Source organism: Alosa alosa, chromosome 23 (assembly GCF_017589495.1).
Source record: "Alosa alosa isolate M-15738 ecotype Scorff River chromosome 23, AALO_Geno_1.1, whole genome shotgun sequence".
NCBI classification, from domain to species: Eukaryota; Metazoa; Chordata; class Actinopteri; order Clupeiformes; family Clupeidae; genus Alosa; species Alosa alosa.
The window spans coordinates 4,229,277-4,255,931 of record NC_063211.1 but is presented as its reverse complement, the minus strand read 5'-3'; the positions used below and the strand labels follow the sequence as shown (position 1 = coordinate 4,255,931).

Here is a 26,655-nt window from a genome sequence, read left to right as displayed (position 1 = left end):
AACTAGCTACAGTGGTTAGGAGTCATAGTTGATGGCAAGTGTTGACATAGTTGATGACAAGTTAAAAGTTGTTGATAGACAGCTAGTTTAATAGATAGTTTAATCATAGTTTAAAAGTAGACTGTTTAAAAGTTGAATGTATATAGTTTAAAAGTTGAATGTAGATACTTTAAAAGTTGTTGATAGACAGCTAGTTTAATAGATAGATAGTTTAATGATAGTTTAAAAGTAGACCGCTTTAAAAGTTGAATGTAAAAAAGTTCAGTAGTTTAATGGGTTACATTGTTTAACAGTGGATTATTGTAGTGAGGACTTTTATTTTGAAATAGTTTTGGGCAGAGGAAACAGTTGAATAGGATGTGTAGTCTTAATTGACCCAGATTGTATGCTTAAAGCCTGAGGCTGCAGGTGGCCTGAACACCTGCCATAGGATTCTAATTGCTTAACGGCCGTATTATGATGTCACAATCGGCAATGTTAAGTCTATGGGGATTTTTAAAAAGTTTTTCTTTAATAGTTTAAAAAGTACAAAAGTTTCAAAGTTGAAAATACATAGCAGCTTGGTCCGTTTGAATACCTACGTTACAAAGTTTGAATGAAGTTTCTAAGTTAAACTGTTCAAGAGAAATAGCGTACGGAAAAAGTGGTAAGCGGAATAATAATAATAAGAAGTTGTTGAAGTTGCCTAGGAAGAACAGTACAGTGCATTTTCATGCACTGTAATTAAAGGTGTACCGTCACACCGGTGTGATGGGAATGTTGGAAAATGAACATTCTAAAGAATACCTGGGTTCACTGAATTCAACCAGAGCCATATAAAGGTAGAGTTGCGACAATGGGTGTTCAAAATTCGTTAAGGTCACGTGGTTCATGTAAACTTAAAAAAGTTCTCGGAAGTGATTGACAATGGATTAGAATGCATTAAATAAGCTACTGTTCAATGAGACAGAGCCACAATTTTGGGTAATTGACAGACAATAAATGCATCAAAAAATAGTTCCCTTTTCAATAGACAGCATCTTGGTTGCTAGGTAACCAACATTCCATATTCCTCGTTACGGGTCTTGGTGGTTTACATGTCTTCTTGAAAGAAATGTTGAAAGTCGGGCTGAAATCACATTCATATCTAGGTTTGCTGAATACATGTTACAAGGACAATGGGCCATGTCATGTAAGGGACATGGTACTGCAAAAAAACGGAAACATTGTCTACATTGCAGAACCACTAAACTTTATTAATTTATGGTGAATAAATGTTATATTACTGTGCACAGCCTGACGTGACGATGCTAGCACGTTAGCAGCGGTTAGCTAATTATGCTAACGTTAGTCTCCTCCAAGTGACAATCATATTATACACAATGCAGGCAATGCTAAGAACAATTAGCATCCTCGTTTATCTTACTTACATTGAGTTGTGACTGAGACTGTGTGGCTTAATCCACAGATGTGGTGAAGCACTGTTTCGTTATGGTTTGCTAAGGAGTAACCCATTGCTTGAAATAGTGGAGAGCTGGGATGAGAACATTGTGTTTTTTATTATTTATTATTAGCTGTGCAAAGTCTGAGTTGAAATGTCCAGGGATATTCCAACTCATGGAACGTCTCTCGGCCAATCAGAAACAATTAAATAGTTCCATAGAACCCAATTGTTGTATAATATACAATATTTATAACACAGTGTAATTATTGTGTAAACTGTGTAGTTATCCTACCATTACAACAATATTAAATTAAATTTCAGAACGTAGCCTGCTAAATATCGGAAGGTGACCTTTTTTTCTCCATTTTAGCTTTTTTTCTCCATTTTTTTTTCTCCATTTTCTCCATTTAGCATTTTTCTCCATTAACTTAATATTAATTTCTGTACAAAACCAAGACGGGAGATTCTTTAGAAAACGCAATAGCACCCACCCCATAAGTGTAGCCTAGGCCTATCTAAATTGTCGTTATAAAAAAATGACCTATGTGACTCAAGAGCTGTAAACAGTGTTTTTGAGACTGCGTGTAGCCTACAAAAGCGCATGGAGATTTTAATTTTGCAACGAGAAACTGTAACACAGCTAGTCTAAGTCTAACATTAACTTGTTTGAGTTTTCTCCCCAACGTTTTTTCTGGTAGTTCTTCACTGATCTGAGATAATGAGCGAACTATCTTAAGTAGCTAGCGTCTCGGGAGAATAAAAAAAAAGTTAAAACGTTTTCTAACATCTCTCCAGTGTAATGGTGGGCATGTTAAGTTAACCGTAGCATTACTTACACAGTAACCCCATGGTAATGCGATGCGAGTGATCATAATAACATATAAAACGTGATATAGTCCTTGATAAATAACCAGGCTATGAACTCATAAACAACAGCATTTTGATGCTAGGCCAATTCTGAAATGGGCTTCAGTTAATACTTTTGCGGACATGTTTTGGTACAAGCTGTCACCCTATTTTTTTTAGGTAGAAGACACCTATAGGTAAGATATTAGGGTGGTTGTCAAGCTGAATTTTTTTTGTGTGACTTGTACAAGCAATTTCAGGCCAATTTTTTGGTTTCCTGCTCAACACGACATGCCAGCAATAAATGTTGAATATCTCCACAACCACAAGGACCATATTCATAAAAAAGGTATCAAATGAAAGCTAACACTCATGGGCTGTCTGCAGAAGTGACATCAGAATTGACATTTATTGTACAGTGTAAGAGACAACAGAACTAGAACATGAAAAAAACAATCTCCGCCTAAAGAGAACCAGTTTTCAAAGTGAATATCAGCTTGGAAACATAACATAGTATCCCAAAACCTCTATCAATCAGTACCCCTATCTATGGGAATGAGTCAAGCCAAGTTTAAAGCTTGTAGGGAGAGACAGTGCAATACTGCACAAGTTATATTTTTTTAATGTCAAGGCGGAAATGTAGAACTAGATGGTGGTCTATGGTAACCTGACTCTCGCCAGATGAATTTCGTTCCGCTTAGCTCTGCCTAGCTTCACTCACATCCATCTGGGACCTCTTCCATTGAGAGTGATTTCTGCACCCGATTTTATGGTACAGCCAATCAGGACGCAGGGTGGGAGTTTCATAGACGTGACATAGCGTAGAAGCAACTGTGAGACTGTTATCAGCGTCACGGGTTGGCTTCGATGTGAGTGGTTGAAGTAGCACGTCAATAGATGACGGACAAGTGGCTTATTCAATCATATTCAAGCATTTTTTGATTAGGCCCAGCCTTCTGAAGCAACACTCCAATGGATTGGTCCCAGATGGATGAGTGGAGCTAGGCGGAACAAAATTCATCTGGCGAGAGTCAGGTTAGGTCTATGGTGCTATTTTACTTCATTAATGTACCAGGTTGTAACACAAATTATATTTAATTAACATATCACTATAGTTATTAATTCCATCCTAACATTACTGCTCTCTCACTTCTTTAGGGTTAGGGGTAAGTAACTAGTTAGTAGTCATAACTAATAGTCGTATGGCAAAGCTATGTTTTTCCCCATCCAAGCAGTGACTCTCAGGTAGGCAGCCAACAGAAGGCACCCAGGGACCATGTCCATGTGCTCAGTCTGAGTCCTGGTCAGGGACACAAGAGAAGAGTTTACCGTTTTGAGAATGAATACCTTCCCGATACAAATCATGCATGCATCCAAGGGCATAATATAAATCTAATCTACAAAACAGGAAAAACAATATCATTCTTGAATTTCCCCTTGGGGATCAATAATGTATGTATGTATCTATCTACATATCTAGATTTATCTGCAAACTGTATGATCCAAAAACAAACAGCACTTCAATCCATGATGTTCGCTGTGCCCTGTTTTTGAAAGTGAAAGCCAATGTGGATACTTTACCACCAACTCAGTGGAAACAGTCACCAGTGACCCATCAACAGTTGCCCTTCCCAACCAGTTGTGGTTGGCACATGAAGGATGGAATTCTTGTCCCCCAGCTTTTAACCAAAGAACCTGTACAGGCCAGGTGCTTGGAGCTGACGATATGTGGATGCAAGGAAAGTGGAAGTCAGTGCAGTACCAGGCAGTCTCGATGTCAAAAAAGTGGAATATTTTGTAGTGGGGCATGTGGATGTGCCTGTGCAGCTCGGTGCAAGAATACTCAGGTACTCGCATCATTATTATTGAGTTTTGCCACATTATATGCAACTACATTGTTTCAGATTATTTGGCATGATATTGTTTTTCCTGTTTTGTAGATTAGATTTATATTATGCCCTTGGATGCATGCATGTTTTGTATCGGGAAGGTATTCATTCTCAAAACGGTAAACTCTTCTCTTGTGTCCCTGACCAGGACTCAGACTGAGCACATGGACATGGTTCCTGGGTGCCTTCTGTTGGCTGCCTTCCTGAGTGTCACTGCTTGGAAGGGGAAAAACATACCAAACAAACATTGCCATACAACTATTAGTTATTACATTACATTACATTTGACTGACGCATTTTTAACCAAAGCAACTAACAACATTGTTAACAGTTTAAGCTTTATAAATCAATTCTCTCAACACTTATAGGACCATATTAAAAAGCTCTAGTACAACAAGAATAAGTGCATCAGTGAGTGCTGTTTTTAAAACAATCGAGAGTCAGTTCTAGTCAGGTGGTAAGTGCTAAGATCAGCAAGACTAGTTATTACTACTAACTAGTTACTAACCCCTTACCCTAATGAAGTGAGAGAGCAGTTATGTTAGGATGAAATTAATAACTATAGTGATATGTCAATTAAATATAATTTGTGTTACAACCTGGTACATTAATGAAGTCAAATAGCACCATAGACCACCATCTACAGTTCTACATTGCTGCCTTGACATTAAAGAATTACAACTTGTGCAGCATTGCACTGTCTCTCCCTACAAGCTTTAAACTTGGGTTGACTCATTCCCATAGATAGGGGTACTGATTGATAGAGGTTTTGGGATAGCCTACTATGTTATGTTTCCAAGCAGATATTCACTTTGAAAACTGGTTCTCTTTAGGTGAAGATTGTTTTTTTCATGTTCTAGTTCTGTTCTCTTACACTGTACAATACATGTTCATTCTGACACTTCAGCAGACAGCTTATGAGTGTTGGCTTTCATTTGATACCATTTCTATGTATATGGCCCTTGTGGTTGTGGAGATATTCAACATTTAGTGTTGGTATGTCATGTTGAGCAGGAAACCAACAAATTGGCCTGAAATTGCTTAAAGTCATACACACACAAAAAAAAGAAAAACAGCTTGACAACCACCCTAATGATCATGCTTGCACATAAATTGGATTATATTGCACATTTGCCCAAAATTACAGTAGGTAACATGGAAGAAAATGAAAGCACTTTGGGGGGGAAAATACGCTTTTACCACTCTTAAGAATATAGTGTTAAAATGGACAAAAAACATTTTCTAAGCTGACAACCTGGCTAGAACACATGTTGAGGGGTTAAATATTAATACTGGATAGGTTGTATGCTTGTACCAGAAAATAGCAATTTGATCAGTGATCATGCATATCAGCGCAAGCTTGGTTTGAAACTGGTTTCTAGGGATGGGGTTTACACGATCCTTCACTGGGCTAGTGTCTGCTGTGTTAATATGACCGTGCTGATGCTAACAGCTGCAGCTCCCTCAAATCTATATAGGTTCTCATGCATATTAGGCTAGCTTTTGCCAATGAAAATGAATGCAACATAAAAAAAAACAGTAGGCTACTGCTCCTAACTGAAGAAACGTTTACGTTACTGTAAGGAAATTATTATTATCATTGTATAACCATTTGTGTAAGCAGAAATATTGTTGTGCTGAGTTCTAAGAACAGAGAGTTCAAGTTAAGTGTGCACCCAGACAGACAGGAACTGCAGCCTGTCTGTGTGTGTGTTAGGGTGAGATAAGAGTATGTCACAATGAAGTCGCTATGTCTTGCTTCCTATTTTCTGTGTGCATCTGTACAATAAAAGACACAGCTTTTGGGCTGCAGAGTCAGAGACTGATGGTGTGAGGAATTCTTCCTTACATTAGCAGGCTCTCCTCTTATTACCAGAGTTTGTGGGCAAAGCCATACTAACGTGTTGTGGTTCTTGTATCTATATGTTGGGGTTAAATTCCCTGACAGTTACCAACAATGTTAACAACAAACTCAGCTTCACTGCTGCAAACAAAGTTGGCTATATGCTTCGCCGTATAACGAACCAGCTAGCCTTGTGATAACAAAATCTTTACCTTTTGTTTAGTCCACTGAAAGTTATCCACATATCAAACGATTAAATACACAGTTATGGAGGAATTGTTTTGGGGAAGCAGTTGCACTATATCCCACTTTTGCTGCCTTTAAGCCACTTAAATCCAGCCTAGATGAGCATGGCCTACAACTTGACGTGATGGTGAAGCTAAATGCCCAAGAAACGTCACGTCATAAAAGTTGTAGGCCTACTAAACGCAAAAACGTGATGACAGCTTGTTCGTGGTGGTGTAGTGCTGCCTAATTGAAATGGGTTTGGCAAGGGGTCATTTATATTCGGTAGTGTTGTCACAATACCAAAATTATGACTTCGATACGATACCTGCCATAAATATCACGATGCTCGATACTGAAACGATACTACGCCGAAATCCTAAGATATCTGGAAAAGAAAGGACTCATACCTCCTCCAAGTGTATTGAGTCATTTGTGTTAAATTCGGTGCACTTTTGTAGTGTGCAGGTCAATTCTGGGTTCTAAACTTCTAAAATTCCTACATAATTATTATTTTTTATAGTCAGTAAAATAGTAGGCCTACTTTGTGTAATTAAGTCCTTTATTGTTTGTTATAGTTCATTTACATTGTGTTGTGTTTTAGCAATAAAGTAGCTTTAAATAGCCAAACTAGGCTAGATCAAGGTCAGTGTTGAAATTACTGCATGCAAATCACTAAATGTTATGCAGAGGGGCCTAATCTTTAGGCCATCTGATGTACAGTATTGATGGGTTTCATCAGGTCCCTTTCCACAGGTGTATTAATCAAGCACCATGCAGTCTGCATTGATAATCAAGGTGCTTGATTTTATACACCTGTGTAAAGGGACCTGATGAAACCTATGAATAGGCTACCCTAGGCCTTCCCGTGTTCATGGGATTTCTTTGACAGTTGCAAAGGGAAAAATGTGAGGATAGTCTTCTTTGCGCCCAGTGTACAAGTACGACGTTCCAACCACTCAGGTCCTCGTCAGATAGGCCTACACCATTACCTGTTGCAATATATCTGTGTGCATTCCTACATTACGTCTATTTCTTTGATAACATGATTTGCTACCACGTAACAATAAGCCGCTATTATTATTAGGACTCAACAACCATGTAACCATGTAGTTGTGTTTTCTATAGCATATTTAACCTGTCGTTCTTTGAACTCCTTTAAAAATGTTGGGATATGTCTGCGAGGTGTTTAGCCAAGTTCCATGCGTAACCTACTGCTTTTAAATGACTTTCAAACATATTTTACAAACGGGCCTCTGTGTACCTGATGGCTTGCCTTCACTATTCGCGATGTATCCGAAATAGTTCCAGATTTCACATCACCTTTTGTTTTATCCACCAGGCCGAGGACTGTCGGCAAAGAACTATGTTTACGTTGCTGCGCCACAAGACTCACTCAGAGCTGCCTGCTTGACAATTTTTTGCCTAGATGCGTGCAAGGAGCAGTGAGAGCAGCAGTTCACACAGACACAGAACGTTATTATTTTAATAAAGTATCGATTCTAAAAACGTCGGAAATCGTATCATTTTTTGCGTGAAGGCATCGTGATACCTTTTTAGTATCGATATAGCCTCTTTTAATTTATTTGATGAGGAACTGATAAAGACTGAGCAACAGAAAAGTCATAGTCGATACATAAATCGTTTATTATTATAATTAGGCTATTAGCCTACTATAACTTTACTACTATTACTGTTATTATTATTATTCGGATGAGGCAAAGGAATGTAAATCTGAGTCTGAAATGTTGGCTACAAACAGTCTATACTGCTGTAACTGCACTGCTGCTATTATTAATTGTTAACTTCCGGGAACTATTTGAGGCTTCCATTTTGGGGCAGCCGTGGCCTACTGGTTAGTGCTTCGGACTTGTAACTGGAGGGTTGCCGGTTCGAACCCCGACCAGTAGGCACGGCTGAAGTGCCCTTGAGCAAGGCACCTAACCCCTCACTGCTCCCGAAAGCCGTTGTTGCAGGCAGCTCACTGCTCCGGGATTAGTGTGTGCTTCACCTCACTGTGTGTTCACTGTGTGCTGAGTGTGTTTCACTAATTCACGGATTGGGATAAATGCAGAGACCAAATTTCCCTCACGGGATCAAAAGAATATATATACGTATACTTATACTTATACTCATTAGCTGCCATTGTTGGAAAAAAATGGAACATTAGCATCGATGGAGTTGTCGCAACTCTACCTTTATATGGCTCTGCCCACACCTTTAAGGGTTATTTTCATAATGACATCTGGTGGATTAAGCGTGTGGCCACACCAGGTCAAGGTGTGCTGAGCTCATTTCTGCCTTCATTAGAACTTTTACTGCACCGCACTGTGCTGGACTGCACTCCTTTCGGACCTTCCCCATAGCCAAGTCAATCCCACACCAGGTCCGCCTCGAAACGCACCGGTTTGCATTTGTGATCTGTAGTCTACAGTAGGCTCCTGCAAGTGTGCGAGGAGAGAAATGTTTCTATGCACCAGTGAGCTTTGCCCCATTAGTCTTATATTGTGTGTCTCTGTCTTACCAAATTGCAATAGCCAGGGATAACCAGACTCTGTGATCACATCACATGAAACAGATCTGCTTATTTACATTGGTCACAGTGGGATTGTCAAGCAACATCAACCAAGACACCTTTCAAAAAAACAATGAACCCTCTTTAAAGGAGAATATATAATATTGACCTAAAGTGTATTGAAACATGATACCGAGTGTGAACGTATGTCTCATAGCCCATCTCGGCTTGTCCCCTGCACTCCAAAATCTGGTGCTAGTTAGCCGATGCTACCAACAGCTTTTTCAATAGTGGTGCTTCGGCATCGGGCTAGCCATGCAAATAAATGCAGATTGCAGATTCCAAAAATAATTCAGTGGAAATGCATGGATTCCAGTTTCTTCCAGTAGCAGCAACTGAAATCCATGCATTTCCACTGAATTATTTTTGGAATCTGATCCCTTATCATACCTGTTCATTCTTACTCGTTGCTCGACTTATTGTGACTAAATTCAAGATGGCTGCAAACGCTAAACTTCGTGAAGATACTGTCTGTATAAATCGTCTTGTAAGTAAACTACCAGTGCTTTTTCAAAGTTCTCAATGTCTCGTTTTAAATGTCAGGGCCCTCGAAAGTCTACCAATGAAGTGTGGAGATACATTGAGCCTCGTAAATGGGTGTAAAACAGTGATTTATTTGCATGGCTAGCCCGATGCCGAAGCACCACTATTGAAAAAGATGTTGGTAGCATCGGCTAACTAGCGCCAGATTTTGGAGTGCAGGGGACAAGCCGAGATGGGCTATGAGACATACGTTCACACTCGGTATCATGTTTCAATACACTTTAGGTCAATATCACACCGGAATTCTCCTTTAAATGAGGTTATGTTCTTAGAACATTCATTGAATGTGATTGAGCATGTCAGATTTTGTGACCCTTGAACCTTTATATTAGATATTGGCACAAACATGTATTGACTGCTAAATTTTGATGGTAGCATTTTTGTTGAGTGCGGCAAAATACCAACTTTCGAAGTTGCACTGTAGCTTAGATGGTTCTTGAGATATAGAAATGTGTAAGTTGCACACTGTAAATCGCCTCCTATGGATGGAATTTCACAACGCTTGATGTTCATGTACTGCAGAGTATCTGTCATTGGGCTCAGGGAGATTATTGTGGGGGAGGTGACATTAATCAATGTAATGACATGCATGGGTTAAGGCATTGTTTTTCTTATTGAACCCACAGAAAACATGCCATAATTAAAAGCAACTGTGGCTGTTGAGAGGCCAACTGGACCTTTGGATGGAATACAATCGCTTTTACGTCATCAACTGCATCTTTGTAAATATATATCACACATTTAAGCCTGCGGGAAGATCATTTCTACCTTGAAAGCTAAATATTTCATTTCATCTGACCACAGAACACGATTCCAGGGTGCGTCACACTAGCCTTTAGCAAATTCATCCATTAAGAAGTGTAATTAAATGGCAGGTAAGGCACTAAAATACTGCAAAATAATCAGCCGTGAGTGTTTTCCTGCTCTGACTGGCCTGAGAAAGAAAGCAAATGTCCACTGGGTTTATATGGCAATAGTTGAGAGTTGTCTTGTTAAGTGCAATTGTCACAAGAAACAAAATCTCGGTGTGGTTAAATGCTGTTGACCCTTACAGTAATACGTTTATTTGCCTCAAACATAAAACTAAGACAGGTCAGTTAGGAATTGTTAGTGCTGACTAAATGCAGCTGTCTTTTACAGGAGAAACCCTTGTTTAACCTCTGAAGTCACAAATTTGATCATGTTGTTGGAAATATATTTGGTAATGTGCGACTTCTACAGTGTAGAAACATTAGACCAACATTAAAGACACATGGTAAAGTTATTTAATATGATTAAGAAAGTCACTATGGTTCAGACTGATTGTTTGAGTCCAGACAAATTGTTACCATGGTACATCTCTGCTTGATTATGTACAATAAGGAGGCCCATTGTATATGTTAAATAAATCAATTCTGTCAGCTTTACTTTATTCTCCAGCAAAGCCTACATTAAGGAATGCCTCTGTGGATAAATGCATATGGTGTGTGTGGGTGTCTAATGTGCGTGCATACATATTTGAGTAAGCAAAGCCTCTTGTCATTCTTGTTGGTCTTTTTAAGCCTTTAAGCTCCTCTAAGCCTTGTCCAATCTTTAGTCTACATCAGCCCCTGAGACTGTGAAGTCTTAGTGACCCCTCAGGGCAGACAGAGATGAATATTACTTAGAGCCCCTATTCTGAAATATTAAAAGGCTAACGGCAGAAAAACTTAGTGAAATGCAAGTATTAGACCAGGATGGAATGTAGCGAAAGCCTGTGTGACAACCATACTGGCAGAAAAAACTAGGTTGGGTTATTCCACGTCAATTCAACCAGGGCCCACACACTTAGGTCTCAAACAAATCTGTAAAAATTACCAGGTGTACCAATGTTACCCAGGAGACACACTGTAAAATTACTTTTATGTAAGATCAATACTTTCCATGATACAGCCAGTTTTACAGAAGGAGGGGGGTGTCAATTTTGTTCGGCCTTTTTTTTTGGTCAAAGTTCACAAGCCCATAGTGCAAGAACTAAACCATGTAGGAGGCTCAGATTTTGCATGCTGGTACATAAATAGGAATAGATTGTTGCAAAATCGTCACATTTGGTCTGGATGATCCTGCATTGTCATAGCTGTCCCTCAAAGTTGATCAAAATGTTATTTTTGGAGTTTTTGGCTGGGCTCTGTTTATGCCTTCAGAAGACATATTTGTACTCAACATAGGCTCTTAATTTATTTTCCTTATTGAGATAAGTAGAAACACTCTTACAAAAAGCAAGGAACAGAAAAGAAATTCCTTCAGGGTCTGAACAGCAGACCTCACAAGTCTGAAAAATCAGGAAGAACATTTATTTATTTATGATACATTATTCATTCACAAAGAAAATTGGTTTCCTTAAAGGTTGGATATTTCCTCATGTTTTTACCAGAGATGGCAAAAGTACTCACTTCCCGTACTCAAGTAGAAGTACAAATACTTGTGTTAAAAAATACTCTAAAAGTAGAAGTACTGATTTAACGTATTTACTCAAGTAAAAGTAACAAAGTACAGGCTTGGAAATTTACTTAAAGTATAAAAGTAAAAGTAGTCTTGTGAATGACAACCATTTTTTATGCAACGGTACCTGACCATACAAATGTTACTAGAGTGCAAGAGTGCCAGTCTCTCTTTTTAAATCTTCCCATAACCTGTTGGGCCATTTCTAGCCTTTAGAGGGCAGTGTTCTTTTGGCCTACCATCAAATGCTGGACATCTTTAGAAAGCTAAGATCCTGTAGTTTCTTAGAAAGCACTGGCACAGAGTTACAGAGCCTAGAATATTGTTTTTTTCTTTATGCCGGATAACAAGCTTCTCTGAACTGACCACATTTTAGCCCTGTAGGTCACTTGATATGATTTTAGAAACACAACTGAGCCCTAGCACCAGGTCTTGCGAAGCTGTGTGCAAAAGATAAAAATGGAATGAAAAATGAGTACTTTAGACCATTATTTGCCAAGGTATGCTCATGTGTTTTGTAATGCCCTGGAATCTCCCCAAAATGCATACTGACAATAAAAGTATGCATTTCTGAGGTTTCTTGTAGACTATTTGGATTGTATGTCAGGTTCTGATATAGAATGACTAAACAAAATGGAATAATTACACAAAAGTCTCTATTTTTGCATTTTCTTTGATGGCTTCATGGGTGTGTATAAATATATATATGCACAACTAATATTGGATAAAACAACACAAATATATAATTCCTATGGATTCCTGTGAATATTTCAAGACCAGGAATGTAGTGGTAAAATAAGAGGTGGGTAAACTATGAATTCTGTGATCATGGTAAGGTGGACTGCGCAATGTGGTATCAGATTTTTTAAAAAGGCATTCAGAACATGTTTGATGATGGTGGAGGTTATTGTCCAATGTTTATAACCATACAAGTGACATTAAGTGGTTCATAGAGTGTTGATGAGTGTACATATTGTTATTGTGGATAAAACAGTGTGGTTTTTAAATGTTAACAGTTGTAATTGCTGAATAAACTCTTTTGAGAGGTGGATAAACTCTAATAAGAGGTGGATAAACTGTGTTTACTTGCGTTTAGCCTCCACTACATCCCTGTTCAAGACCTAATGATGCATACTTATTGCTAAGGATATAGGCTACACTGCAGCTACAAGTTAGGGAAGCACCAAAGGCGAGGAGAGGAGGAGGGCATTTTTGACTAAATTTAATTGAGACATACTACTGTGTGCTAACGTTAACGTTACTACCATCAAGCTGCAATGATTTGCCACGAATGAATGCCGCCCAAATCCAGAGATGGGAAGTAACGAAGTACAAATACTTCGTTACTGTACTCAAGTAGATTTTTCAGATATTTTTACTTTACTTTACATTTTTGAGGCGACTTATAACGGTATAGACTGAAATGATTTGAAACTAAAGTAACGAGCCAGTTTTGTAAAATGTAAGGAGTAGAAAGTACCGATATTCGTGTTAAAATGTAAGGAGTAAAAGTAAAAAGTCGCCTCAAAAATAAATAGTAAAGTAAAAATATCTGAAAAATCTACTTAAGTACAGTAACAAAGTATTTGTACTTCGTTACTTCCCATCTCTGGTTTTTACTTAAGGCATTAAGATCAATTTCCAAAATATAATTTTATATTCCTCTTTTTAGTCAACTTTAGCATGGGTGCCAACACTTATAGCCATCACTGTATATATTCAAAAATAATTGCTCATTTTATCTTCACTTTACTAAATGTTAGCCTTCAACCTAAGGAGTTTCATTCTTGGGAAAATACAGGGGTGGTTCATGAGACTGGAGGTCAAGTCAGTGATGTAAGAAGGCTTGTCTGGTAGCCTACAACATAAGCTTGAGGTTATGATACTACAGTCACTAAGCAGGCTTAGTGTGCTAATCTGTGCCTCTATCCTATAAATCTTAATGCAAAGCAAGAGTCATAGGCTAAACACACACACACACACACACACACACACACACATACACACCCTATACCATTTTCAACCAAGGCACACTCTTAGAACAAAATAAACACTAACTTTTTGATAATAACGAGCAACGAGCAAATTTGCATGCTTCCTACAACATGCACATTACTGCACTATGTCATTTGTGTATTTAGATAGATAGATAGATACTTTATTGATCCCCAAGGGGAAATTCAAGAATTTCCAAGCTACATTTATTAGCTAGCAACACAAGTATTTACAAGCTACATACAGCTGCTCTACTCAGAAAATACTTACTGTAATTAATTAATTTATTGCATAACACAGGGGTGGCCAAACTTTTCGGCTCAAGGGCCACATTAGGTTTTGAGTAGTATAATGTTCAAGTTAGATCTGCTGCAATGGAGATTATAAAGAGTATCATCTCTATGTTACACGCTGTTTTAACATCGACATGGTAAATGTTCTCTAGGAAAGGTGAAAAGCAGTTAGTTTATAGTAAAGCTAACCACGTCGTTGTCTATCGCAGGAAAAAAATAGCGAGCAGCCTGATGACCTAATTAAATGCTCGGCGGACCGGATTAAGGTGCGTGTCGGGCCGGATCTGGCCCGTGGGCCGCAGCGTTCACTGTTTGCGTGTGTATATAATGGATAGACCAACATGCAGGTGTGCATGCAATAAGAGATGTAGGTCTGTGGACTTGAGGAGATTAACTACTGGCTTTATTTTGAGTGTGGCTGCGGTCACTGGAGCAGATTGTAGAACAGATGGCTGGCACGACAGCAAAGGGGGAGCATGCAACGGTACAGTTTGGTCCTTTAATCCATAAGATTGAACTGGAGATTGATTGACATGTTAAACCAAATACAAAGCAAAGGTAAATACTTTGCACACACAGAGTAGATGCTTGATATAGAGCTACATTTCAGTTCTGAAAATTATCTCATGAAATAAAAATACTGAATGTAGGGCTAAGGTATTGGTCTTATTCCGAGAAAATGTTCATTTCTCCCATAGGAATACAGACACTGGACCTCCCGCTAGACTCCTAAATGGGCGTAACAGCTGCGAACCCACGAGGCTACCCTCTTATGAATCGTCTCGCTTTTTCAACCGTCTCTGGTAGGCCTATTATGAAACCTCCCTTGAACTAAACATGACAGTGGTAGGCTAAAGGATGTGTGGGTGGATGTTAGATGTGGACTCTAACTCTGTTAAAACTAACATAAATGATCAGGATAAAGAACCTGGTAGGCAGCACAAGTGATAACAAGCATCCAATGGAAAGATTTATTGAGTAAAAATGCTGAATGAATGCTGAATAAATATTTGTGTAGGCCTATCCACTACCAGGATACCATGCAGGTCAGAAAGATCAGTACTTATCAGGTATGAAAAAAAAGACCTGTGTCTAAGGTAAGGAGATGTTCAGTAGGAACAGGAGCGTCACGGCAGGGCAGAGCGCCCCCCAAAAGGACCCATTTCACATCAGACTACACGAAAGTGTAGGGCTACCAAAGATTGCTCCGCCTTAACAATCTTTGGCCTACCCTTGTCTCATAAGAGTTCAAAATAACGATAGTCTTGCATGCTGCACTGTTTGTAACAGTGACTTTAGCATTGCCCATGGCGGGTTAAATGATTGCAAAAGACATGCTGAGGTGAGTTTAACAAGTGTCATTTCATGTGCATATTATTCCAGACTACAAGGATACAAGGATACAAGGAAGTTTATTGTCACATGCATATAGTTACTGGAAGTAAGAAATGCAGTGAAATTATGTCTGGTGTCAGCCTATTTGTGCATTTATGGGGGGGGGGGGGGGGGGGGGGTAAAGTGCAGTAGAAGAGGGGTTTAGTAGATTAAGTGGCAAGGGCTGCATAAGAAAGGTGGGGGAGGATTGGGATTGGGGGGGGCACCAACAAGGAGCACCCAAGAGCAACAAGGGCAAGAAAAAACTCCCTTACCAAGGAAGAAACCTTGGGCAGATCCACGGCTCAAGGGGCTAACCCAACTGCCAGGGGTCTTGGTGTGTGTGTTGGGGGGATGACAGGGGTGATGGGATAGTGTGCTGTGTATGTGGGGAGAGGGCAGTGTGCAATATGTGTGTTGGAGAAACTTCCTCTTGAGACAATGTGCTGTGTATTGGGGGGCAGGGGCAGTGTGCTGTAAGTATGTTGGGGATGTGTGTTGGAGAAGCTTCCTGATGAAATAATGTGCTGTGTATGTAGGGGAGAGGGGGGAGTGTACTGCAAGTATGGTGAAGGGACTTACTATTGCAAGCAGAGTACTGTATGTATGATGTATGTGAGTGATGATGTGTGTGTGGGCGGGAGGGGAGTGGAGCAGTGACTGTGTGTGTGTGTGGGTAGGTGGGGGCAGTGTGCTGTAAGTATGTAGAGGATGTGTGTTGGAGAAGATCCTGAAGACAATGTGCTGTGTATGTAGGGAGGGGGGGACAGTGTGCAGCAAGTATGTAGAGGAGGCTTACTGTAGCAAGCAGTGTGCTGTATGTATGTGAAGTGATGACAGTGATGATGTAAGTGTGTGTGTTTTTTTGTGTGTGTGTTGGGGATGGGGGGTGGGGGCAGAAAGGCTAGATAATCAAGGACATGGGTAGATGGAGGAGAAATCAAAAATAATAAATAAAAAGTTCTATGGAGATGTGGAAAAGTTGGAGAAAATCATGTGTGTGTGTGTGCGTGTGTGTGTTTTGACGTGTGATGAAATAAGAAAATAAATAAAAAGGTCTGTAGCATAGGGAGAGGGATGTAAAAGTGCTAAAAGTCTTGTAGGTGTGTGTGTGTTGGGGGGGGGGGGGGGGGTCAGTCAGTCATGAGTGCTGAGGAGTGAATGAGTGCAAAGTCAGTATAGTGTGAGTTCAGAGTTCGAATGGCCTGGGGATAAAAACTTCTCCTGAGTCTCTCAGTTCTGGCTTTGTGACTACATAGACGTCTTCTTGATTTCAGCGGTAGGAATAATCCATTGTTAGGATGAGAAGAGTCCTTCAGAATCTTTTGGGCTCTTAGGAGTACTCTTCTGGAATAGATATCTTGTAGAGCAGACTAGCAGCTGACTAGCCTACAAGATGGCTATTTGCCAAGGCTACATAAAGACCAAACTACCAAAATCTGCATATTTTATTATCACAATTTCTAACTATAGGCCTTCCTTATTTGGTGTGCTGAGTAGAGACAATTAATTAACAAACATAGGCTATTCATCACTATTTCAGTATCTAAGAAGGCTAAATCATTTTTTATATTTATTTATTTATTTATTTATTTATTTATTTATTTATTTATTTATTTTTTCGGGACCGGGGGGGACCTCCCTGAAATGGCTTTTTGCAGGTTGGGCGAACTCGCCGCTAGCAGTTAGACTTTATACATTAGTTTTACATTCAGGTGGAGTTCTGCTTCTGAACACAATGATTTGAAGGTGTGATATGAAGATTTTATGTGTTTACTTAACTGTCCTGTACGGTGGCGCATTGCATTCACATCACAAAAAAAAAAAAAAAATCAGGTTATTTCATAATTACGAGATAATTATCTCATAATTACGAGATAACCTGTTTTTTTTTTTTTTTGATGTGAATGCAATGCGCCACCGTAGTCCTGTGTATGCCAACAACCTAATTCACCCTCGAATGCCCAATGTTGAGACAAATTTCTCTGGAAGCTAGGCTATATTTGATGGTACAGTAGCATCATTAGGTTGCTAACTAGCTATCTTTATATTGTCAGTGTAACATATCCAACTGGTTCACAATACTTGTTAAAACTATTCCCACGGACATTGTAGGGAATGTACATTCACGTGAGAATAAATTAAGATGCAAGTTATGAATATGTGGTGTTATGGCAATAGGCTTAGCTTGCTAAACCGAGCTACACAGTCCGGCCATTGAAAGCAGTTCTGTACACTCGAGACAATTCTGGCAGTTTAACTGGAATTAGCGAAATGATGCTGCAGCTGGCGTCGTTAGGGGAAAGTCCGTAGGAGTCGATTGCGAGTGTGGAGTAACGGCTCTGGAAATTCACAATTTAAATTAGCCGTTTTTAAAAAAAAAAAAACATAGTCCAGTCCATACAACTTCATTTCAATTTCGAAAGAAATACTGGACTAAGTTTTAAAAAAAAAAAAAACAGCAACGAAATTGTGAATTTCCAGAGCGTGTTACTCCATACTTTCGGCAATCGACTCCCTCGGACTTTCCCCTAACGGCTCCAGCTGCAGCAGCAACATTTCGGAAAGGTACTGGCTTGATGAAATTCATTCTGGACTCTCTATCCGACCACATAAAGACCTCCGGGATACTTGGTTTGGCTTTAGGGACCCTCTACTCACTACCACGTAAAGTGTAATGTTGTTTGGAACTGTAGAAGAGGTATAAAAATAGCGTTTTGTAGCGGCGAAAATGACTTGCCCTGGTCACTTCCAGGCTAACGAGTTTTGACTAAAAGCGGTAAAATCGAACTTTCTCAAAACACATCGAATGACATGATTTTGATGTCAACTCAGCGTATGTACTCCCAATCATCCGTAAAATTGATCTAAAGTGCATTTTACTCCGGATAATTCCTTTAATTGGCTACAGTGCAGTGAAGAGTTTGGAGTGTGAAGTTATAGGGCAACTTGAAGTTTTATGAAAATAATTTACAACCAGAACATATGGGCCATAACCAGCTTCTATTTTCTTGCAGCTGTTAAAAACACCCGCTAGATAGGCCTAAAAGCTTATTTGTCTACTAGGCCTAGCCTACTGGCTGATTTATCAAACGAGTGCTTTAATTCTCGTTCGTCCTCCGCAAACTACAGGTGGTTCGGTAGAGAGCCATTGAATAAGCAATGCCAAGCAATTTCTAATAACACTTTTTGTGACATTCAGCAAATATCTCCTCACTTAATGTAAGTTCCTTCGGACCTATGTTCTACTCTACGTGGAGTTGTCCTCCATTTCAGTTCCATCAGTTTTCTGATTTTGAAGGTTCTAATATGACAATATGCTTAATCCTTCTTGTTTTCTTTCATTTGTCCAGCTAACTTTTCCATTGAAACTAGCCATTTATGATTGATTACCCAGTCAACATTCTGAGATGTCCTGCACGATCAAGGCCAATTTAACCAGTTATCACGCAGCCACTGTGTCAGCAGCATGAGTGCTGACGGTGACCGTGCGTTTCTGATGTCAGATTATTATGTAGGCTAGCCTATAGACAACATATAGCCTATAGGCTAGCCTGTAGCCTATAGGCATGGACAGATTATGAACTTTCGGGCCCCTGGGCCCAGATGTATTAAGGGCCCCCCACTAATTGTCGCATGTGTGGAAGGGGGGTTTGGGGGTCCTCTCTCAGAAATGTTTTAATTTGTTTGATGTTATTTCTCGATTCTGGTGCATTTTGGGGATGGCCAATACTAAATTCAATCAGATTCATAGCCTACATCCTGATGTGTTGATATTGAGGCAATGATTTCATGCAAAGGCTTGGGCCCCTGGGCCCGGTAGGCCCGTGCAGTAATCCATCCCTGCCTATAGGCTATATGTTGTCCCCCTCCCCACCCCCGGCGATGAAAATAATTAAGCAGAGGGGAGGATATCAAGACCAGAAGTGGGGAAATCCCACCCCCCCCAAATCGCACCCTGGACATAGGTGCTTACTTCACTCTTCTTGTTTGTTTTTCAGTCTTCTCTTCTGTCAGTTGTTCTGTCCATATTTAAGTGTGTTACAGTAACAACTCTAACGCTGTGTCTCCAGATAGCCCATGTGTTCTCACGTACTGGGGCACAGAGGCAAATGTGTGACCTTCTCCTCTCTGATTCCCTTTCACTGATCATGAGTTGGAGTTAAAATTAAGTTTAAAAAATCACATTTTCTGGTAACAATGACCTTTCTGTAGGTCTGCCTACAGGCCTGCCTTTGTGAGTCAGCATGGTATTCATGTTTGTGTGTGTGCGGGTGTGCGTTTGTGTGTGTGTGTGTGTGTCTGTGTGTGTGTGCGTGTGTGTGTGCGGGTGTGTGTGCCAGTATGTGTGTAATATGCCTACAGGAGGTATCCTGTGATCCATCTCATGACTGGTTTGGAAGGAGGGCCTGTAGAATGTACCAATTCATTCTACAAAAAAACAAACAAAAGTTGCAAGACTTCAAATAATCCCCCTTTCTCTCCTCACTCCCGGTGTGCTAATGTTTTGTAAGGAATTATGCGTGCGAAGGATTATATAACCGACCATGATATATTATTAAAACAGTAGAATACTCATTTGGCTATGATCTGACGCTTTGTAGCATGTCATGTTTTTATTTAAATTTTTTTTAATGAAAATTAAATGAAAAATCTTTTGTCTAAAGTGCTGAATGTTAATCTGGTATCCCTTTGTGTGTCCAGGTTTATGGTCGTGTGTGATGCAGTACTCTCTGTTCCTCACAGTCACCTTCCTGGGCCTCAGCCAGGCAGCTCAGGAGCCACACTACAGAAAGGGTAAGTCTAAGCCAGGGGTGCCCAAATTCTTCCCCGTCAAATAAATCTGGGTGGAGGGCCGCGGGCCAAATCTAATGTCATGGACAGGGTAGGAATTTCACGGCGGCCACGACAGCCATGGCCGTCGTAGCCCCTTGCGTTTGCCGTGACGCCCCTTTGAAAATCAGAGGTTTACAGGCCACGGTGGCCTTGGTGCCCCCTTCTTTCAATATTCTGCTTTGCGTCCTACTAATAGCGATATATATTTAGCCTATGGCCTGTCAAAACAATCTTAGCATTCACAGCGCAAATTATGCAGTGGAGAAAGTTAGCGAAAGAAAGTGCGTCCAAATTCACTCATTCTTCTCAGTTGAACTACTTGCGAAGTAGCCTACAGTACTCATCACACAGACATCACAAGTATCACACGAAAGAGCTTTTTCTCAGCTTTTAAACGATGTCAGCCGCTAATTGCTGTGATGAACGGTTCGCGAGAGTATCATTCAATTTAATCATAAATTCTACTGAAGGTTTTGCGTCCATCTCCCTACCCATTCATCTCGGCGGAATACTTCACGAACCCCTCGTTTAACACATGACAAACCATATATCAGAATAAACAGCAGACCTTACCGAACACAAATGTGTAAAGCAGTCCCCTGTACAGTTAGCCGTTCCAGAGTAATCCCGTTTTGAATTTGCAGGAAATTTCAACATACATGGATGTCTCCAAATTTGGGCTTTAAGTTTTACACTGTGTTTAAATTGTTCCATATCATTTCATAACGGGCCAAATACAAAATAAATATTACAAATGTCGCCTAGATATCGGTAAATCAGAGGACAGCTGACTAAGAGTTTGTGAAAGTAGCCTTAATGATCACAAAATGCTAAGCATGCATCTAGGCTATTTGACTTTCTTAAAGCTGAGCTGTGCTTAAATTGTTCAATACATGATTTCATAACAGGCCAAATATCAAATAAATGTTAAATATAGCCTAGATATCTGTAAATATTAGATGATCAGATGATTTACAGTTATATGTAATGTGTCATGTTTCATGTTTTTGTAATGTTTCATACAGTGATGCAGGTCTACTGCAGTGAATAGGCTAAATACAACTTTTATAGCCTACTACTGTATAGTTAACGTTGGCCTTAGTGCCCTGACATGTGGCCTTTGTGCCCTCCACCAAATATGCCCAACTGAAGGCCAAGTGGCCTTGCCCCCAGAATGTTGAAATTCCAAGCCTGGTCGTGGACCATGAAATTGAAATGTATTGCATATTTGTGCAAAATGAATATTCTATTAACTCATTGAGTGCCTTTCCTTCCCATGCGTTGAGTGCCAAAAACGTAATATTACGTGTTTAGCTTTTTTTTTTTAATTACGAAACTAGACACTCTAACACCCCTTATATGTGATTTTGGGAACTCTGTGATGAATGGAAATGAAATATCCATGAAAACGCATCTGGACATTTTATCATAACTCGGTTGCCGCTTTGGGTCGAATGAGTGACGCATGCACGTCAGCTCAAAACCAGGCCATTTTCGGGGGTCTATCACCAGGTGGCAGTCTCGCCAGGTCACTTCCCGGAAACTTTACAGGCAACACTTATTTCATGAAAGACGTTATATCTCCATTTCTAGAAAAAAAAACAGCGATTTTGATGAAAAATAGCCACTGTTTAGCTTGGGATTTCTCAAGAACAGAGGCGTGTAGAAATACACGGTTTGCACCCACTGAGAGCTTAAAGTCTCACCTTTTAAACGAGCCATTGTATGTGTTCATAGCTATAACACAGAATATGCTGTGGCTGTACAAAAATCATCAACAATGGTCTAGATTGCTGGCACTCTAGGACAAAGCTTTCGAAAACAGCTTGGCATTCAAAGAGTTAAAGATTTTTAACTCTAGAGAAATAAAAAAAAAAAACACTTTACTGTGCTTGTCTTTGCACTTTGTTTACAGTACTAGAAATATACGGTGTATATATCTGAAGCAATCAAAATCTTTGAAGAAAAGCATATGGAGCAATTCTATGTCTTGGAAGAAAGTTATTTGCATGAATTAATAATCAATATAGAACATAACATGCCCCTTTGGGACAAATTGAGAGATTCTTTTTTTTCAATCTTTTTTCAGGAATGGAGACATATGTAAATGGAAACTATATTTTGTGCAACACAATGTTACCATAAATTTGAAGTTGAACACATATTAAGCTTCTCCTCAGCCTTCCTCACTCATGTCATCATCATGACTATGGATCTGCGCTGACAGAAGCTCAATAGCTCCCCCTATTGCCCCATCTAAAACAAGGTTAAACTGTGGCCAGATAGTGAACTGCAACCAGTCTTTGAGTGAAAGCAACACCAAAGAACTTTCCCTCTGTCACACGCACGCTATTTGTTTATCCAGCACCGGCTTTGCAAAAAACGATGTCCACAGACAAGGTAGAATATTTTGCATGAAAAGTACGATGTATTGCGACATCAGATGCAAGTCAAATTTGTAGTTTCTTATGTCTCATTCCATCGAACTACAGATCCGCTACCCGATCTGGCAAACTTACATAGTGCGGTTATAGCCGATAGAGGGCTGCGAAGCGAATGCAGAAGTGCCGTTCACCCTGTTACGAGTTGATGAACCACTGAAACAATTTTGGAAACATTATTTTAAGGTATAAAAAACTCTTTGGTGTTGCTTTAAAGAGAAATTATGCAGCAGCGTTTCCCATACATTGACTAATCTGTGGCGGGGCGCCACGAAATAAAAATCGGCCGCCACACATAAATATGTTTAATTTAATTTAATTTAATTTAATTTAATTTAAATATAAGATCAAATCCTTGCATTGCCATTGAGCTGCCCTTTATACGCACGCAGCCTTTCCGTGTCCCGCCCCGCTCTCTCTCGTAGCCCGCTGCCCCTCTGCATGTGCATTTAACAAAATATTCACAATTGTTGAAGGATTGTTGTTGCCACATAGCAGCTAGAAGCATTGCATAGAAGACGTCTGGCTAAATTGCTATTAAGTCCACTTAGCATCGTGACCATGCTGCGCAAATTTGTTCAAAACTGCTGCATTGAAGTTAACTCTGCTAAGATCTTATCACAACATAGTAGGCTACATTGAAGAGACTAAACTAAGTTAAGTTATGCAATCAAGCAGTATCTGAAAGCTAACATTAGAATACTGTTTGGATGTCGAATTTAGCATTTAGCATTTAGCCTACTTACAGCTGCTTGTCAATTTCGTTGAAGGGCTCATTTTATTGACTCTGACACTGAATGTTTGCAAAATCCTGATGTAAATGGAAAAGTGTTTTCCAAAATTCAAAAGTGCTTGTCCCAAGGAGAAGTACGAACCTTTATTTTAACTAGGGCTATGTAGGGTTCCCTCACGAACGTCTTAAAGTGACAGGCACCACCCCCGTTGTCCCCGTTGTCAGCTACCGCCACAAATTGAATCCAGTTCTGTGGGAAACACTGTGCCGTTTTGGCAGTTTTCTCACTTTTTGCTCGCAGGTTTCTCTGCAGAGCTCCCCCTACAGCTTCAGAGTATATATTTTACGACACTCCTCAATTGGTCAATCTGCCGTTTCCTCTTTCCCTGTTCCTCTGACAACGGTTTACTCGCTTTCTGCTTCTTTTTTTTGCCATGATGATGTCTGAGAAACTCCATCGCTACCTTGTTCTAGCCGGTGCCTGGCGTGTATGTGTGTAGTGCAGTAAAGCAGTTTGTTACACCGCCAGGCTGCGAGACTTTCTGTCTCTGAGTTCGTCGGCCGGTCTGCTGGCTCAAAGTTGCAAGGGTGGTTTTTCTGCTCACACGCGCTAGGGGGAAGTGAGACGGCCACCATTCGCCCCAGAAAAGCTCAAATAACCATTCCAATGACTCCGGAGCTGTAAAGTTAAGGTAAAGTGAGCTAAACAAACTGCATAGTTACCCTTTACAGTAATAGAACGTTTAGACAGAAAGACATTTTGACCAGAGCGCAGGTCAAAAAGTGCGGGTCAAATTTGTTTTTTGTTAATATGAAAACTCATTATTTTCAGTGTTGATATTTCATATTGTTATTATATTGTTGATATAACTATTATTATTATGTTAAATGTAGGCTTTTCAACTTTATTTGAAACACGAATGTGTACTGCAAGTCACTTGGACTAAAGCATCTGCCAAATCCTAGAAACATAAACATAGGTTACACATAACCATAACCATAAGTGAGGTTTGTGAGTTTATGGGAAAATATTTCCGTTCCCAGACTACAGTAGGCCTACTTTGTTTTTCTAAATGGTTGTTGAGATGGTTTTTCTAAAATATGAAATTGTAAAAATGTTAAACAATTTGTGAGGCCAGAGCAAGTCTGATGTCATTGACTTCAAAGGAAAGAAGGCGAAACGTGACAGTGCAAATTGTTCCTGTGTTGAATGTAGGCTGTAGTCTAGGAAAGAGCCCTACACCATTGTGTGCATATATTTGTGCCCTGGTATTTTTACATAGCTCTGCTATTTGCTGCATTAGTAGACAGTTGTGTTTCTACAGAAATGTATTTTGCTTTCCTCAACTTTTGTAAAACTCTTCTGATAACCCTGTTATTACAACCCCAAATCAGAAAGAAGCACCTGGCTCTTTGTCCAATTATGTCCAAAGTGCCCTTTTGAGAAGGCTTACCTGTGGCCTTTTACCAATTTAACAATTAGTCGGCTACAGTTAGCCTTGAACATTTAATCATAATTTCTGAAATAATAATTTATGTTAAAATACCTGGCAGGGAGGACAGTCAGTTTCTCACATCGATGTAAACTTTTACCTGCATGACACATATTGGCCACGGATCAGGGGTGTGTTTCCCAAAAGTAACCATAGTTAGTAAGTTAGCAACTATGTTGTTTGCAATGCAATTTCCCATTGCCAACCAACTAAGTTGCTAACAGATTAGCAACTATGGTTTTGGGAAATGCACCACTGATGTGTTAAAAGAACCGAAGTCAAATTTACTTGCTATTCAAGAAAGGTCTAGCTATGTTTCGAATATCAGGCAAATGTCTAATTTCAGGCTAACTTTACCACAACATTGGAGCAGGGTAAGTTCACTGTACTTAGGAACGTTTAGGCTATTACCCTACCATTCAGCTGATGAGATGAAAAATAAACCGTTTATAGCCTAATTTATCTTCAAAAACAATCTTGGTTGCAGGCTACCAGACTCATAAATAGTTTTTAACTAATGTGAATTAATTGAAAACATAATGTTAAGCCAGCAACATGACATTACATGCTTGTCCTAAGCAATGAACGCTGCTTATAACAACCTACTAAGCTATCAATGAAGCACAAACAAACAAGGTGTGGAGTAGCCTAACCTTATTTTTGAACAAGAGCTGGCCGAAGGGCAGTAGATAGATAGATAGATAGATACACTGTAGATAGATAGATAGATAGATAGATAGATAGATAGATAGATAGATAGATAGACTTTATTGTCATTCGACAGTGCTCACTGAACAAAATGTTTTTGCCTTGGCTCACAATATTAAAACTGTAGAAGTGCATTGCAGGAGGGTAAAGTGCTCGTCTAGATAGATAAATATATTAAAAACAAAATAGATAAATATGTTTACAAAAGGACTAATAAATAGCTATAAAACAATGTTGGATTAAGCACAAATCACAATTCTGTGGTACATTGTACACATTCCCTCTAATGCCGTAAGACAGGCAAAAAGACCGGCCCCTGGAATCAGGAATTGTAAGTAAATAAAAGTGCAGTCCGGAGCAGGTGGGATGTGATGAATATGGATGTGGCTAGGGAATGAGGGGAGGTTATTGGGAGTTCATAAGTCTGACTGCATGGGGAAAGAATCTGTTGCAGAATCTGGTGGTTTGGCTTTGGGTGCTGCAAAACCTCTTCCCTGAGGCCAGCAGGGAGGACTGTTCATCATGGTGAGTGTGTGTGTGTAGTCTGTGTGTGTGCGTGTGGGGTCACGGACAGTGAGCCCTGGTCAGGCAGTGTGTGCGCGCAATGTCTTGGATGGAGGAGAGTGCAGTCCCAATGACCCTTTCTGCTGTCCTCACCTCACCTCACCCTCAGTACCACCGCCTCCCAATCTGCTGCCAGGACCCACACCTGACAGAGATGCAGCTGGGCAACACACTCTCAATGGTGCTTCTATAGAAAGTGGTGAGGAGGGGTGGAGGTAGGATGGGCGGGGCTAGGTGTGTTCTCCTCATCCGACGCAGAAAGCGCAGACGCTGCTTAGCTCTCTTAACAAGGGCTCAGATGTGGAGGGACCAGGTCAGGTTGTCTGTTATCTGCACCCAAGGAACTTGGTGCTGTTTACCGCCTCTACCTTGGTGCTGTTTACCGCCTCTACCTTGGTGGTGTTGTGTTAACCA

At 40.0% G+C, this 26,655-nt stretch overlaps 1 protein-coding gene across 3 annotated transcripts in view; it reads left to right on the top strand.

The window, feature by feature from the left end:
• LOC125288868 (prolactin receptor-like) overlaps positions 1-26,655 on the top strand; it is a 44,715-nt gene that overhangs the window by 8,501 nt on the left and 9,559 nt on the right. For 2 of the 3 annotated variants that reach the window (XM_048235549.1, XM_048235548.1), the window contains exons 2-3: positions 14,791-14,895; positions 20,171-20,263. In XM_048235549.1, the coding sequence (XP_048091506.1) occupies positions 14,826-14,895; positions 20,171-20,263 (163 nt within the window). In that variant the 5' untranslated portion in view covers positions 14,791-14,825. The remainder of the gene's footprint in view (positions 1-14,790; positions 14,896-20,170; positions 20,264-26,655) is intronic. The other variant, XM_048235550.1, reaches the window with a different exon arrangement.